At 43.8% G+C, this 16,631-nt stretch overlaps 1 protein-coding gene across 1 annotated transcript in view; it reads left to right on the top strand.

The window, feature by feature from the left end:
* Nucleotides 1–779: 779 nt before the first annotated feature.
* slc12a2 (solute carrier family 12 member 2) overlaps nt 780–16,631 on the top strand; it is a gene marked incomplete at both ends in the record, with an annotated part of 52,983 nt that continues 37,131 nt past the window's right edge. The window contains one exon of the mRNA XM_080846968.1: nt 780–1,343. Within this exon, the coding sequence (XP_080703094.1) occupies nt 780–1,343 (564 nt within the window). The remainder of the gene's footprint in view (nt 1,344–16,631) is intronic.

Below are 16,631 nucleotides of genomic sequence, written 5' to 3'. Positions count from 1 at the left end.
TTCGACTTCCTGCTAATTGGTTTTGGATGGCACTTAATATGGCGGATCCTCCACGTGAACGCGTAAACCGAGTGGAAGAAAGTAGGTAGAGCCATAGACATCCTATATGATGTCTATGGGTAGAGCTACGGCTCTTTCACACGCGACAAAAACACGCCTTCTCCTAACCACTTTAAAAAAACACGACACTGAAATCTCGCGAGTTTACGCTTGCATGGAACCCACCCCTCCAGTGATGCCCTACTGCAGTGTGTGTATATAGGAGCGAGGGACTCGCCGGAGTCTAGGAGGAGTTGCGGCAAGGTCGGGAAAGCATCCTTTGACTATAAACACTCAAAAAGACCAGCCACGGGAACAATTAGCATTACAAAGTCATCTCGCAGCTTAAAGACCGAGAATTGTCTCGGCTCTTTTACTTGCACTGAGCAGCATCAGTTGGAGACGAAAGCAGATACCTTCCTCTTACTGAGCTGGTTGAGTGAGCTAACATTCTCCATTTGTATCCGCATGTCTGGAGTCGTGCTGCCAGTTTGAACGCGGTAAAACCCTCACTGAATTTGAAGGCACGTTTCCTGTGAACTAGCATCCAGGCAGACTTTCACCACCTGGGAAGTGGACGGGATTGTGCCTGCTACTTTTATGCTTGGGACATCTGGTACAAGGACTGTAACATCAGTTTAGTGCAGTTGACGCGAACGGACACGAGTTGAGGTAAACATTTAGCTAGCTATTGTTTTCAACAGCCCACCCTCTGCTGATAGGTAACGTTGATATTTGCCATGTCAGACCCAGCGTCACCGGCTGACTCTCCCGCTCAGGGAGATCATGCCCCGCCAGAATCCGAGGGGCTGACCGTGGACGCTGGTTTGAAACCTGCCGGTCCGACACCAAGCCAGAGTCGGTTTCAAGTGGATCTCGTGACAGAAGCAGCCAGCGCTGCGGCTCGAGATGATAAAGCACTCGGTTCAGATGCTTCTGAAAAAGCATCTGGCGACAAAGCCGCTCCCGTTTCGGAGGAAGCAGCCAGCGGCGAGGAGGCGAAGGGCAGATTTCGGGTAGTGAACTTTGTGGATCCAAGCGGGGCTGAGAGCCCACCAGACGGTGCCCCCGAGGGTTACCAGAATGGAGACACCGTAATGAGTGAAAGTAGCCTGCATTCATCGACTGGAGGCCAGCACCAATATCACTATGACACTCACACCAACACCTATTACCTAAGGACTTTTGGTCATAACACCATAGATGCGGTTCCGAACATCGACTTTTACCGGCAAACTGCAGCACCCTTGGGCGATAAGCTCATCAGACCCACCCTTTCGGAGCTGCATGACGAGTTGGACAAGGTAAGTCTGTGTTAAATGTCCAGTGATGTAGTATACCGTCGCAGCCTGTGCATGCTCCTTAGAAGGCTTTCACGGGGTGCCAGCATTATCGCAGCACTACTAGACCCTCGTGATACTTTGACTGTCCTTATACGATGACCTAGTCAAACCGAACATCCTCGAAAAGGATAGACAGTATGTATGTTAAGAGCATTTCACAGCAACTCAGGTGTTATACGTTATATATGCCTTATTAGATGAAAGCGAAAAAACTAGCATACCGGTAGACTTATCATGTGGCTAGGCCTGAGCTGAGTGCCGCTGAGACCATAGCGGAGCAGATGACTTGACTATCAGAGCTATTGCATAGGGCTCCTACTGTCCCTGCTCACGAAGTCGAGCTTTGTCATGAAGTCGGAAATCCCGTTTAGCTACGTTTACTTTCCTTGTTTTAAAAAGAAAACGGTTCGAAATTATCATTTCTCTGTTAAAGACATACATTAATTGCACATTGTTTTGTAAGTCGTCTGAACTCACGTGTTTCTAACGAAACACGTACGTCAGGCAGTAAGCAAAACACGTAATCTTATTTAGTTGAAACTATCGCTAATGACTAACCTTATTGATGTCAAGTGTATTCGCATCTCTTGACGCCAAGCTCCAATAAACTCATTAAGAGCTTGGTGTTTTTCGGAGTTCTTGTGAGCCACATTTAATGAGCACCCTACCGTTTTGTGTAAAGAGAGGACCGTGTTCATTACTGATGCCTGTGAAGTGTAATTGTTCTTTTCAAAAAACCCTCTGGCAAGTTGGCCGTTGAAGTGAAAGTTATGGTATTTGTTATTCAGATAATAGTAATGACATAACTAAAACTCACAACGTAGTCAGTATAAAGGAGGCATTCCTTGTTTGGAGTCATCTTAGATGTGCTTTTACTGCCATGGTAAGATGCAAGTTGTCCCTTGTCCAGTGGACAGAATTGCTCTCACTTCTGTAATACAAACAGTACACATTCTCAACTGCTAGTTCTGCAGCCATCCTGTGAAATGTCAAGGGGGACATGGCTTTGGTGAAAAATTATAATTGTGCATCGTCCTGTCTAAATTCTTACAAGATGAAAGAAAAACAACAGAAAGCCATGTTATGTTGACATTCCAGTATAGAGAGTGAGGTGAGGAAGTGGGCTAGTTTAGGGAGAAGGACATTCAAGGTTTTTCCCTTCCCTCTTGGGGCTCTTGCTACTCTACTCTATCCTTCACCACCCCCCTCCTTCTTTACTATGTCTCTCTCGCATGGCCTTTCTCTGTTGCCATGGACTCCTCTGTTTCCTGTTTGAATAATCACTCATTTTAAAGTTACACTCTGGACAGCAAGCCATCCTGGATTATCTTATGAAATTTGCTCTGTTCTTTGTCACCTTGCTCCAGCAGTGTCCCTTTACTTTCACACACTCACACACTCACACACTCACACACTCACACACACAGACTCACACACACAGACACACTGCATCGAAACTGCGCAGTTGGTAACATTTCTGTTCCCTTACGGTATGTATAGGATGACATTTCAACACATTTCAGGGTTTCCGCTACGTTCATTTCAGCGTGGCGGGCCGCCGCACCTTCGTCATTCCCCGCCACGCATCGGAAAAAATCGGAGCCCTGTTTTTTGGTGTGTTATTTGCCACATCAAAGGATTCGTCTGCCTTTCCCGCACTTGATCAGCGTTCCACGGCATCCACGGCTTACCACAGCCGGTTTACATACTCCCCCCGCCCCCTCTCTCGTTTCTGACACACTGGCCCTCAAACTAGAAACCGAACAACTGGATCAGAGGTACGTGACGTTGAATTAATTTTATTTTACATGTGAGAACAAGTTGTTGAACATTGTGCAGGGGTTACATCGTAGGCCTAATATGTTGTAGACGTAGACGGCTGGTTTCTCACATTGCGTCTATTTCGGGAGGCTAAATGTAAATAAGCTTCAGTAACGGTCATTTCTAAACGCACAGCTGTGTGTGTGGTCCCTCAATGAGCCCTGCACTTGTAGCGGATGACAACAGAGCAAAGTTTGTTAAAGGTAGCAAGTCCGAGGCCTGCGTGGTTTTAAAATAGGCGGACACCTTCGCAGAGCTCATAGATCTATTAGTTAGGCTAAGGACAAGCCGACCAACTTAGCGATTTCGTTCGTAATAAATACAAGAACAGTTAAACAAGTAGCCTAATAGCTAGTAATTCCCGCCGGAGTTTTCGAATCCAAAATGTCAACGCGTCCTCTTCAAAGATAATAATTCTAATGCATTTAGATCGTCTCACTCTGTCCTCTTTTTCAGATGAGTTTGCTGAAATACTTCACTAAAAAATGGAAAGAGCCATTTCTCAAATTAACCTCGAGATATCCTGTGAATTCATAACCCCACTTGGACATGCGTTCGTGTGTGTGTGTGTGTTTTGCCTTTCAGCACCGCCTTCTCTTGTTTGACTTGTTGACCACTTTGCGGCACCCTGCTTAATGACGTAGTTGTAGCAAGCGCTGTACAGCATCATTAAGCTTCAGCAAGCAGGCTACTATGCGTGCAGTGTAAATATCCCCAAAATAAACACCTGCCCCTTTTGCTAAATCTTCTTATGATGACAGTATCAGTAGTCAGTAACAATAGTCATAGTAGTCACACAATGTATGTGAAGTAGGCTACTGTAAACAGTAATATTTTGTCATCATATTTCAACATGTAATGTTTTGAAATGAAATATAGGCAGGTAGTAGTAGTGGAGCTGGAGAATGCTGCCTAGAACCAAGAGAGTCAGATGTGAGGGAAGACAGTGAGAAGAGCCAGCCAACCAACAACAATAAAAAACCTGGCAAACACAGGGCTTCAGGTTGGGACCCAACATGGGTTGAAAAGCCTAGGTTTAAACCGTGGCTGTATAACACCGATCATGTTTTGCCAAATAGGTAGCTCATGAGGACCCATACTTTGTACACCTTTAAGGACCTGAAATAATGACATTGTCCCGTATTTAGAAACAAAAGTACAGTTCTGTATTGAGCTGAAACTGGGCCCACAATTCGGTTAAAATCAGGGACGTGCAGTGAGGTTCGGAGCTGGTGAGGCACAGAAACCGGAAGTGATTACGTCATTTTGAGCTCTAGTTTAAACTATATATATAATATATACATGTATATATGTCTATGGTTTTACAATTGTCATCTGATCAGAACTGAAAAAACGTTGTTTTATTGTCTAATACCATTATTTTCAAACGATTGTTTTTTTATTGTATTATGATGAGTTATTAATAAGATATTAATAGTTGCAAGCTAGTGTATGTAGCCCTCCCACCAATGATATGGCTCATTTCATTTTGTCTGGAGAAAATATAACTACGGTGGTGGGATGCTAATTTAAATGACCATTTAACCAACTCGGACAGCTTCGAAAAAACAATTCCATATTTATTTAAACAACATATTAACATGTAAACAGTTAAACACCGCATACATAGCACACAATACCAAAATGTTCTACTGGCCAGTATAATTTAAAGTTGGTGCACTTTCGTTGGAGCTCATAACCGTCCGTTTGAGGTAAAACAATATTAATCCACTCACGATTATCAGTATAGATCAGTGGAAATCCGTTGTCCTCTTCTTGAGTGAATGCAGTCAGTGGCTAGTTTAGCTCAGGATTAGCACCTACCTAGTCTGCTCACAACTTCAAGGCAACTTTCCTGCATCAACAGCCTTTAGCTTCTTTAGGTTCGTGTTGCGCATGAATATGTAGTCCCGTTGGGAAACGTGAAATACTCCAATGAAAATGTGTAATACTACTGTGTTAACTTAAAATACTTAAACGTTCTTAGTTAATTCAACATGCCTCCAGTCTTGTTTGGACTGAAAGTTCAGTTTTGAGAACAGCTTCAGGTTAGCAATGCAATCTTCCATTTTCGCTGTCAAACTCAAGTAGAGAAGTGAAGAAGAAAATCCAACGTCAGATTATATACCCAACAAGTGCCCTCTCGCTCGCCACCCTTCTTGAATCCGTGGTAGTGCGTGCCTCCCTTGCAATATTTTTCAATGCGTTTTCAGCTCAACTCAAAAGGTTCTACGCTTGCGCACGCATGCGTAACACCCAGTTTGGAGTGATTTCGCAATCCTAGGGGAGGCACTGCCTACCCTGCTCATAGACTGCAATGCATCTGCCTCCCTTGACCGCACGTCCAATGTTCATTGGCTGATCACTGGGAACCGGAAATGCTCAAATTCAGCGATTTTGATAATAAAAATGCTCGAAATGATCGGAATCATGCAGAAATGACACTCGTAACACAGATAACTAGAGAAATATGAATATTTATTTTATATAACATAAATATATATGATTATTATACAAAAAATATATATATATTTTTTTAATATTTTTTTTTTTTACTTTTTGAAAATGACCTATGACTGCACGTCCCTGGTTAAAATGCAGGAAATTGCGTCTAAGAAATACAAAATTTTCTGGGGGGGGGCCCCCAGACCCCCCGCTGAGGTGCCACCGCACCTTACAGGAAATCCTGGGGGAAACCCTGCATTTTATAGCTGATCATGTGTGTTTTCTTTTTACCCCCAGTTAGACCTAATCTTCAACATTCTAGTCTGGAGTCCAAACACATGTGACTATTCACAGACAAGATGCTTTGCCGTGTGTCTCACATGCTCTATGCCGGCATCTCTCTGAAAATGCGCCTTTTTTTGGCAGCGTGCATCCATGACTGTGCACTGTGCAGCTGTTTGTAACCTGATCCTCGTAGAAATGTACTGTGACGCATCATGTTTGCTATGACTATAAATACAGATGTAGCCGTTTTCTTAGTGCACAAGTGCTTTAATCTGTCATTGTTATATTTGCACAAAGTCTTAAGCAACTGTGAGGTTGGATCACTGTGTCCTTGAAGATCACTCCGGTCCTGTTTAGCCCCACTACCTTTCTGACACTTGGTTGTTTATTTATATGACTGCAATCAAACATTGTTGTTTCAGCTTTTTTCCCCTCTTGATTGGTGACCTTCCAGCTTGACATTATTTTGTCTTGGCTTCTAAATTGGTTCAGGAATGGGAAAGTTTTTAATGAAAAGGAATTTCATTGGAAGGTTATTAGGTTGCCAGTTGCAATCTGTTATGGATGAAGTACTACAAGGCAGCAGGCTTAATATGCAAACATTTGAATCACAGTACGACTTGGTACTGCATACTTACAAATGAATAGAAAGTAGTAGTTCAAATTGACGACTGTTGTTAGTAACTGGGTTCAGACAGACCGCACTCAGAATTGAGCATAGATACACAGCTTGACAAGTGCCTTTTTGTCCCCTACACTCTGTGTTTGTCTCAGCTGGTGGGTCGCCTCCCAACAGTGGGTTATGGAATCACTGTGAATGGTTTGCAGAGAGTCTGTGTTCCTTCAGAACTTTAATGACTTTTGTAGAAACTATATGAACCATAGCTTTCATTTCAAATTGGAAGAAGTGGCGTGTTCGCGGCCCTCATGACTCAATCACAAGGGAAAAAGGGAGCTCTTGGAAAGAGACAGAGACAGACAAAGCGTGAGCTGCAGATGCATAGCCTACTGTATGAAAGTTCATAGTGTCTGCTGGAGTAGTGCTGTGTAATGTGAGTGGGGAGAGCTACGTCTTACTAGCTGTCTACAGGAATACCACTGGAGAACTTGTTGATTTTTGTACGAATTCATAATTCGGAAAGAAAAGTAAAACATTTAGCTAATTACTGTAGTCAAAGTGCTTGGTAATGAATTTTCTGGTAATTTGCAGTTAGCATGCGAATGTCATTAGCTACGGTTTATACAGATTTTTGTATGGTAAAAAAGTCAACATGTATGTATAACAAGCTAATTTGATGTACATACTGTGAAATTGATGTACTGTGTAAGTTGGGCAAAAGGTGAAGCAAGAATCCCCAAGAAGAAGAAGTCCCCAAATGACAAAAAATATTTAAAATCAATTTGAAAGGCTTATGTGCTGTGATTGCAGAGATGAAAATAGACCCTATGTTTGTTTATAATTTCTATTGGTTTGAATTCTATACAACTTGGGTAGCAACAAATTGTTGGTGCCAAGGCCAGACCTGTTGAGAAACACTGTTTTAGAGATTTTGAACTTCAAAACTTCATTATGACATCAATAGCAAAACCCCAGAAAAGGCAATGTTATTGGACACCACAGTGCACATTTTCCCACTGATCAATGAGCTGGGCGATTAAAGCCCTCATTACTGCCACTAAAAGGCCTGAGTGCATATTTGATGAAATGCATAAACTTGTCTTTGTACAGCTGTTTGGTTCCCCCACATTTTTTCTTTTGAAGATGATTTATATTTACATAGAAAGTAGGCCCAGCAAAGTACTTTATGGTTGCGCACCAATTGGTGGTCTGTGACATTAGCCAGTAAGGATACCGCTCTCAGGGGACAGGGAAGGGGGTTGGGTGTGGGGTTGAAAGATGGTGGCCTGTCCCATCCTGTCAGCCTGCGGTTCAGCCTGTGCAGTGGGTGGAGGTGGTGGTGGAGCCGGCGTTCGCAGGGGTGAAAGCGTGATATTGACCAGCCAGAGGGAAACCCTGACAGGGCAGATTTATTCAGTGTCGTGCGGCCAAGCAGAAGCAGATTGTGCTGAAATATTGATGTCCTCCTCGCTGCCACTAACACAGAGCACCGGCACACAGTACCGCACCGCACCGCTACGCTAACTTCTCCACAGTCCACACTCCCTCCCCTGGCCTGCACTGCGACGTTTGCCCAAGGTGATGGGTAGCATGCACTCCAAGTATATATTTACTCCGCCAGTTTTCATTTCCCCGTGTTAGAGTCCTTGACTTGAGAAAATAAAGAGGCCGTGTTTATTATGATCTTATGCAGACGGGTCACGTGAGCACGCTACAAGGAAACATTACTCCCAAGTGGAATAACATTAACCATGTTATAGCTTAATACCTTTCCGCTCCTTAGTACAGTGCTAATTCCAAGAATGCTCACCCTTGACTTTGCTTTTCTTTTCTGTTTCTTCTTTTCCCTCCCCTCTGTACTCTTATGGTCCCACGAGACGATACAGCAGATTTTGTTATAGCCCCATTGGCTGAGGTTTCCATCTGCACCGTTGCTCAGCGACCAATCCCCCGGCCGGATAGGGCTCAGCATCAGTGTACTGACTGGCCCCTCGTTAATGAGGACCCTTATTAGGGTGCCATTGTTGTTGGACGGCTTAAGTTTTCTTCTGATAATTAACATGATGTACTCCTTCAATAAGTTGTCTACTGTAGTCATGGCAGATTCAACCCCCCCTGAGTAAGTTGGTTTGAATTTTCAACCAATAACTAGGAGGCTTAGAGCTTGGGGAGGCCCACATTGTCTCGGTGTTGGTTTGCATTTTTTGGTCGAGTGTGTTCTCGTGTTGGCATCAACTTTTTCTGTATGCTTGAAAGGATATATTGTAACCGACTAACAAAGCGAAGTTCTTGCACTCCATGGTGCCATGCCTCATGGTAGCTGCCAGAGGTTCTCATCAAAGAGCCGGTACATCCGATTTTTTTTACTTGCATGATTTTGTATTTCCTCTTACCACACTCTTAGAGAAAGCTTTGTCCTCTCTTCCTACCTGGGCTTTGAAGTCTTGCTAAGCACCAGTTCCTCTTTAGACATGTGCAATCTAGCACCAAAGTAAACCGTAGCTGTGTTGTTAGAACAGTCATTTGGCAGGAACAGTAGCTCTAGCAGTTCAAGCTTTTACATGATCTGTCATGAAGAGCCCTGCAGATGATCAGACAGCTAAAGGGTTGTAGCTTCCTGTGTGCCAAGTGCACCCGGGTATCCATGGCAATGGCAGTCCCGGGGGAAAGCTGAGAGGCTTGGAACACACGCAATCAACAGGTTGTCTCTGGTGTACCTAATGGTGCAGATGAATATGGTAAAGCTGTAGCATCCACTAAATGACAGTGATGGACCAATCGTGGGTCTTGGATCTCACCTGTGGGGTTCGTTTTAACACTGAATAATCACCCTGGTAGTTGCATGACGACACCTGGCAATGTTTGCACTGGGTGTGAATTGGGGCTCAATGGTGGCTGAGGTGAAAAGAATTGGGCTAGTTTACCATGCCCTGCTCTCTGACAGCAGATTGTAAACAAACTTTCAGAAGCAGAAGTTTCATGTCTTCATGTGGTATCAGTGCTTTTGCACCGCCAGGAAATGGTTTTTGAAAGGGTAAAAAAAAGGGACAGATTAAGCAAGATTGTGATGCCATCTCTAAGTCTACATTACACAGTGTTCTCGCACCACAGATAGTGTTGTCACGACTTCTCTGTTGCATTGGGTAAACATTGTTTTGAGGTCTCTGATAAACATTTGATAGATGGTGCCTTTAGAGGGGTAGGACAGAGCTGCCCGTGGCCTCAGCAGGAGGAGTGTTTGGGTGCGTGTGTCTCAGCTGTCTGCCAGTGGTTGTCAGGAGGAGCTGAGAGAGAAGTGTGTGTGTGTGTGTGTGTGTGTGTGTGTGTGTGTGTGTGTGTGTGTGTGTGTGTGTGTGTGTGTGTGGTGACAAAGAACGTCTGTTGGCTGTCACCCTGAGTGCCCACAGACGGGGGTTAATGATGGGGGCCCAGCTTGGCTTCTGTGTCAACCCCTGATAATACACAGCCTTATTCGTCTTAGCTGAGATGGATTCAAAAGGCTAGACAGAAAAGTATCATATTAGCCAAAAACATTACATGGATATCGTTCTAGGAATTAGCAAGTATATAATAATAAACATTCACTAGCATTTTTCATAACACCATTTTTTTTGCATGAACCATTACTTGGTTACATTTCACAGGAATATGCTCATTGCAACTGTGTGTTCAGTTTTGAGATCGTCACACTGTTTATGTCAGCTGCCACAAACACAATTAACTGTCTTCTTCTGCAGGACAGGGCTACTTTTAAACTAATTTTCACGCTAGGAGGCTTATCTAGGGTTGGAAGAAAGGGGATCAATGAGTTAAACTCCCAAAATCCATGATTATCTCCTCTTAGCGTTGTCATTTTCTTTGTTCGGCTGAGTCTGTTGCACCATTAACACAGGCAGATTTGTGGCCCGCTGTAAAAGGGGAAGCTCTGATGACACTACCCAAACACAGGAAGCGACTTGGCCGTGAGGGAGGCCTTGACTGAACACCATGGCTGCCTCCACGTGGTTGTCTGTTTATGTTCTCTCTCTTTCTAAGAGGGCTCTGTCTCTTTCTCTCAGTGTGTGCTGCCTGCGCTCAAGACTAGAATGTAGTGTCACACACAGGAAGAGAGAGGGGCTAGAGTGGCTGGCGAGAGAGAGAGAGAGAAGGAGAGAGCGAGGGAGAGAGGGTAACAGAGGGAGGCCTTTTGTTGCCATGCCGGATCAGGCTGTTGGGGCTGCAGATGGTGAAATGTATACAAGCCTTTTGGCAGGGACCCACAGGTGGATGCTGAGAGTCCTATCTTTTTTTTTCCTCCTTTCTTTCTTTGAGTCCACTGCTCCCTGCTGTACAAGGAACCGATATTACTCGTCTATGCAACTGTCTGGAGATTCCGTACACGGAATACACAGAGTTCTTGGAACAAGGTTCATTCACAGAACTGCCTGTATCCTTGGGGAGGAAACCGTATCTTCATTCAGCTTTGTTTTCCTACCGACTGATGCTCAGAAGCACTTCTTTTATCAGGAACTGCTACAGATAATCCTGCATTGCAATACTCAGGGAAAATATTTTTTTTTGTGGCAATATCATTTGGTTAGAACTTTTCACTAAAAACATAATCCACAGAGTAATGAGTAGTCCCTGTTGGTCAGACTATTCAAACTTGATGGAACCTGCTGTGAAAAGATGACATCTCCTATGATGCATCTCATGGTAAAGCTCCGTGGGAGGCAGCCCAAGCCTGTTTATAGCGTGCTCTGCTGATGGAACTGAAATTGCCAGCCCCTGTGTTACCGATGGCTATTGCCATTGAATTGTTTTGAATTACAATTTTGATCGCGCCACGGCAGCCGGTGCTGAGTGAACTCTCGGAAACAATGAGGGGCTTTGTGATTGGCGAAGCAGCCCCATTGGTGGAGGGAGAGCTGATGCACAGGTCCCCTTGCCGTGCTGTTACAAACGCACGTTGCTGGGTTAAGGTCTGCGGACAGCAATCTGTGAATGGAACCTTAGGTTGTGGTGTACTGCAGTATCAACCTGTGAATCTAATAGCAATTTTGTCAAGTATTTTGATTCGTTAAATAAAAGTATGTTGGTGTGTTTGGGGTATATTTTAGGGTCTTCTCCTCATGTAGGCCATAGTGTAATACTATTTGGCACCTTGACAGTTTTAAAGCCAAGACATGATTCATTGAGTTAATTTGGATCATGTGGTGGGATGTAAAGTCTAATTTTACTATTTTCATTGTAGCCTTCTAAATACGCAGATTTTAGTTTTTTCTGTTTTCACTAGAGTAAACAGCATCATCACTGAGCGGTGTGTGTCCTGTGGTAAAGTCAAGCTCCCATTCCGTCAGCACCGATGTTTAATGTGCGGCTGTAAAATGTAAACGATCGTCGTACTCATTCTGTCTGCCCACTTGTGAAAAATATCTTTTGTTCTGCTGTTGACCCCGTGACTTGCTAGAATTGTAACCTATCTCCTTTTCAGCCCTGTTTTGTATATTATGTCCTTCTGGTTGCCACAATGCTATAGGCATTCTCACAAACATCAGGTGATTTTCAGACATAACAATGATCTCAACATAAATGCCCCTGCTCAACGTCATGTCTGCTTTTTGGTTTGTTTGTAAACACCATTTCTCTCTCTCTCACTCACTCTCTCTCTTTTAGTTTTTCCTGACCTGTCGGATTCAATGCATTCAGCCCTCTCTTAGCGTAGGACTAGATTGTGCTAGCAGCTCTCTGTGGGGCTTCTGTGGTTCACCAATAGCATTTTGTGTGGTGATTGTGTGTTTGTATGTAACAGCATGTGTAACAGCCACTGTTGCAGTGTATGGTTGATTCAAGCTGACTGATGTAGACATACTGAGCAAACCGCTTTTGCATCTCCCTCCACAGTGGTTTTGTTGGTGGGCTTGTAACTTGGGTAAACAACTTTTGATTTGGACAACTCTAGTTCCATAGCAGTGTAACACTTGACATCCCACTCAATGGCCAGTTATAGCCTATACTTGTGTTACTTTAGTGTTTGTTCCCCTCTTTTACGGGCCTATACTTTCATGTGCCATATTTTTTGTTGCCAAACCACCGTTGTCTGCTTCTTTCATTCAGCGGGCAAGTACTTAAAATGCACCCTGTTTGTCATATAGGCTGTAGGTTTACAGTGCTTTGGAACATGTTAATTTCCTATGTATTGCAGAATACGAGACAGATGTTTGAGTATGTTCCTGTAACCCTTTTCATGTTGTGTGGGGGGGAGTTTGTGAGTGTGTGTGTGTGGTGGTGGTGGTGGTGGGTGGGTGGGTGGGTGTCGACGTATCTTTTAATAAACTAATTGGGACGGGAAGTAAGCTTATATCCCATAGTATAGAGTGTGGCTGCTATCGAGACATTGGAGAGGAAGTGGCTGAATGGTACTGGTGCTTTGTGATGTCACAGATCCATACTGTAGCCACTTGCCTAATGGGTTCATGATGTTTAATGAGTTTCAGGGTGGTTAGAGTGCCTTGAGAAATGATGAATCATGATAGTTTAGTGATGAAGTCTCCTCTTAAGGCAAGGGACAGGGACCAGTGTAGGTTTGACCTCTAAGGTCCTGTGTATCATATGATTTGTGTGTGTGTGTAATATCAGGTTATTCTGAACAAAGTGCACTTGCCATGGAACATAAGCCTGTGGTATGCTGACAAATAATTGCACTTTTTCAGACAAAGACCTCATTATATCGAGACCATGATTTGGGATCTTACCTCTGCTGAAGGTGAAATTTTATGAGGAGGTTGTCGTCTATGCAACTGGCAACTGGTCATTCCAACAAAAAAAAAGAAAATAGCTAATTTCCTGTTTAGAGTTTGCGCTGGCCAACTCCCCTGTTAGGGTCAGTAGTAAAATGTGACCCAACAGGAGCAGAGATGTTGCTTGTTTTTGGGCAGCCAAATTGGAAAGCAGTGTGGGATGTGGTATTTTGTTCCATGATGTAGTCTGAAATTGCACAGGGGCGGAGGTGGGGTGTTTCTCCTAGATTGCACATGTTAATTTCAATGTTTGCTTTTGGATTATAAATGTTGCGCCAACCCCTTATAAACTCAATAAACCCCTTGGAAGGAACAAACATAATGAATATTTGCTACTCTGCTTGTGCACTGAAATGTGTGGAGCCCATTGAAACAGCCCCGCAGGCAGGTTCCTTTCACTGCTCTGCCTGTTTACAGTGAAAAATGTCCACGTTTAATTTTATTGAGTCCTCATTTTTTTGTATCCAATGGCATTATAAAACCTGCTAAGTGCTATGCTAAGTGTTCAGTGCAGTTAATGCCAGCATAGCTTTAGGTTCTCACCTTTGGCACAGGGAAAATAAAAATGTTGCCCTTGTGAATTACCCTACAATTACCTGTAAAAGGAATTGTAACATCATACCCTGTGTAATTTACAGCAGAGAACAATATCTTATGTTTAAAAGCATTTTTAGTTTTAAAATATTTTAGCCACAGAGTTGTAGCAACAAGCTCATTGTATCTGATGAGATCCCTCACATTTGTTTTTGGAGGTCCCCTCCTGTTTCTTGGGCTATTTGAACAACCGTTTCCTCCGCCATGTTAAGCTCTCCATGGAGTACACATTGTGGTCAAAGCCCTGCTTTGTGTTCCTCCAGCCGAGTAGATAATGTCCTCTGACTCGTCCACTGCCGTCCGCTCGTTGGTGTGAATTCGGAAGTGTTGGACCTCGAAAGCGCATCAACACTTTTGAATTCCGTGCAGCCTTCACCCTGCTGTGGCTCTGTGCCAGGAAATAAGACCAGAGGAGGAAATTATGTAATGTTTGTATCACCATACAGCACCTTTTTATTTTATTTATTTATTTTTTTCTAAATGCCAACATATCCTCTGTGAAGGTAAACATGCAGTTACTGCATCTGCTAGCCTAATGGTCTCTATTGTGTGTTTGAGTGTCAAGCTTACATGTGAAGGCTATCCATTATAGTTAGGTAAACAGAGGATATAAAGAATTAAAACATCTCATCTCAACATGAGGACACAATTATCATTCTTCAGTGTCCAAATGCTTTTGTGTGGAAGGGAGGATGTTGTCCTTGAATTCAGTCAGTTTTGAAAGGAGCAGGTTTCTTTGAAGTCAAATGTTGCAAATGCCAAGAAACTCCTTATCTGTCCTCCAGCAGTCTTTGAACCCTTGATCTCTCAATAGAACAGAATGGAAGTGGAGGGTGGCATCTGCTCCAGCCACTTGCCGCTTGTGGCATTCCCAACAGAACTGAACTATTACAAATTCCAAGGCAGGAAGGTTGTGTACACTTCTAACCTACTTCCTGGCTGTTTCCATCTGATGTCCCTGAAGCCTTGGAGATGGCAGTGGGGGGGGGGGGGGGGGGGGAGGAAAGAGACTCTAAAATTCTGTTGGACCAGAATTGGACTCTGTGCAGATCTGGCGTTGTTGAGTAGGAGCCAGAACACTTCTCCCAGAGGTGTGGAAATGGCCTCTGGTGCTGTGTATGGAAGGCAAATGAGGACATTCCTCTCAGGGGCCACTCATTTATCATGCCAGATCTCAGAATCTCAGACGCCGATGCAGACGCCAACATGACTGATGAGTCAGGGTGATATCGAGGCATAGACCTAATGGATGGCAACATATCGTTCCATTTTATGTAAGGTGTCCTTGGGAGAAGTCCCATAGAACAAAATAAAAAGTGAGATAGTATTTCATCTGGAAGCCTAACCGCTGCTCAGTTGACATGGGTGGCCAATTGACATGGGTGGCCAGACTCTCCCTTCCCTGGATGCTCAGAAGTACGCAACCTCCCATCTTGCGCCCAGCTGCAGTGGTTGAGCTGCACCCTCTTCTCTGCGTCCTCTAATTGGTGTTTACACCAACCGAACGTCACTGGGTCAGTGGAAACTAATGAACTGCGGTGGCTGATCACATGGTGCAAGGTCCTTATCAGACAATTGGGGAACACATGTCTCCAAATGTCTCTAATCCCTCCTTAAAGCCACAGCAACAGGCAACAAAAGCATAAAGGCCTATGTAGGTTGGTCTCACTGCACAGCAAATACATTTTTTGAGAGTGCTTTGGTTTTTCAAGAGACGCTAAATTTGTAGAACATCATTGCCTTGACCTTGTGCAATTCTTTTTCTTATGGCTTCCAGTTGCCACTTTGAAATGCAGCATGCTATTCCCGCCTTTCACTTTATTAATTGAAAAAGAGGACGTTTCTCCCTTCCAAAGCACACAAGTTTCTAGGCTTGTAGAATCAAACTTGTACAGGCATGTCATTTTTTTCACCACAGAAGTGTATCGATCAGGTGAATCAATGCTTTCCTGCCAGTGGCTTCGCATCAAACCTATGCCACTCTCGCCTTTGTGACCCCTTTTTCAGCTGCATGCGCTTCCATGACTCAACTACGGCTCTCAGGCGTGAGTGGTCTGGCAAAAATGTCCCTCATCTACAACTTGCGCAATCAATCAATCAAATGAATTCCCCCTTGTGCTTTTAAAGAGATTTTATCCTGCTGTAAGGACTTATCTTAATTCTATGAAAGAATAATGTCATCCTGTTAACGTCTGTTTCCGGCTACTAACAGAACTAAAATATATTTGGCCTCTTCACAGTAATTGCCAACTCTGACATAGAAAAATAGGCTTAACTTGGTCTCTTATTGATCAATTTCCAGTCTCATCCTTAATTAGGAGGAGGTGGGGGGGGGGGGGGGGGGTGTTAGTGATCTGCTATCAGTGATTGCTGTTCTAAATCTGTATTGGTGGAATTAAGCCTGTCATGTTTTTCCATGAGATACATTCAGAAGCCTTAGTAGATTGTCACAACTGGAGGGTATGTTTATGGAACAGGCCATGTAACAGACTTTTAGTTAGGGGTTGAGGGGTAGTTTTGGGATTTGCAGACACACTTGTGATCTGAAAGCTGCCAAGCATGTAGTTGGTCAGTGGCTCATAGCTCACAGCCACATGTTAGTTCAGCTGAAATGGCTGCTCATGTTACTAGCACACACGTTTGTCATTTGTATGCTACACTGTGGAATGAGGATGTTGGCCTATGGCGTTGCCGCGAGTTGCTGGT

The sequence above is a fragment of the Sprattus sprattus genome (genome assembly GCF_963457725.1).
Source record: "Sprattus sprattus genome assembly, chromosome: 11".
In the NCBI taxonomy this organism is placed as follows: Eukaryota; Metazoa; Chordata; class Actinopteri; order Clupeiformes; family Clupeidae; genus Sprattus; species Sprattus sprattus.
The sequence above is the reverse complement of the archived record's forward strand: the minus strand, read 5'-3'. Positions and strand labels throughout refer to the sequence as shown.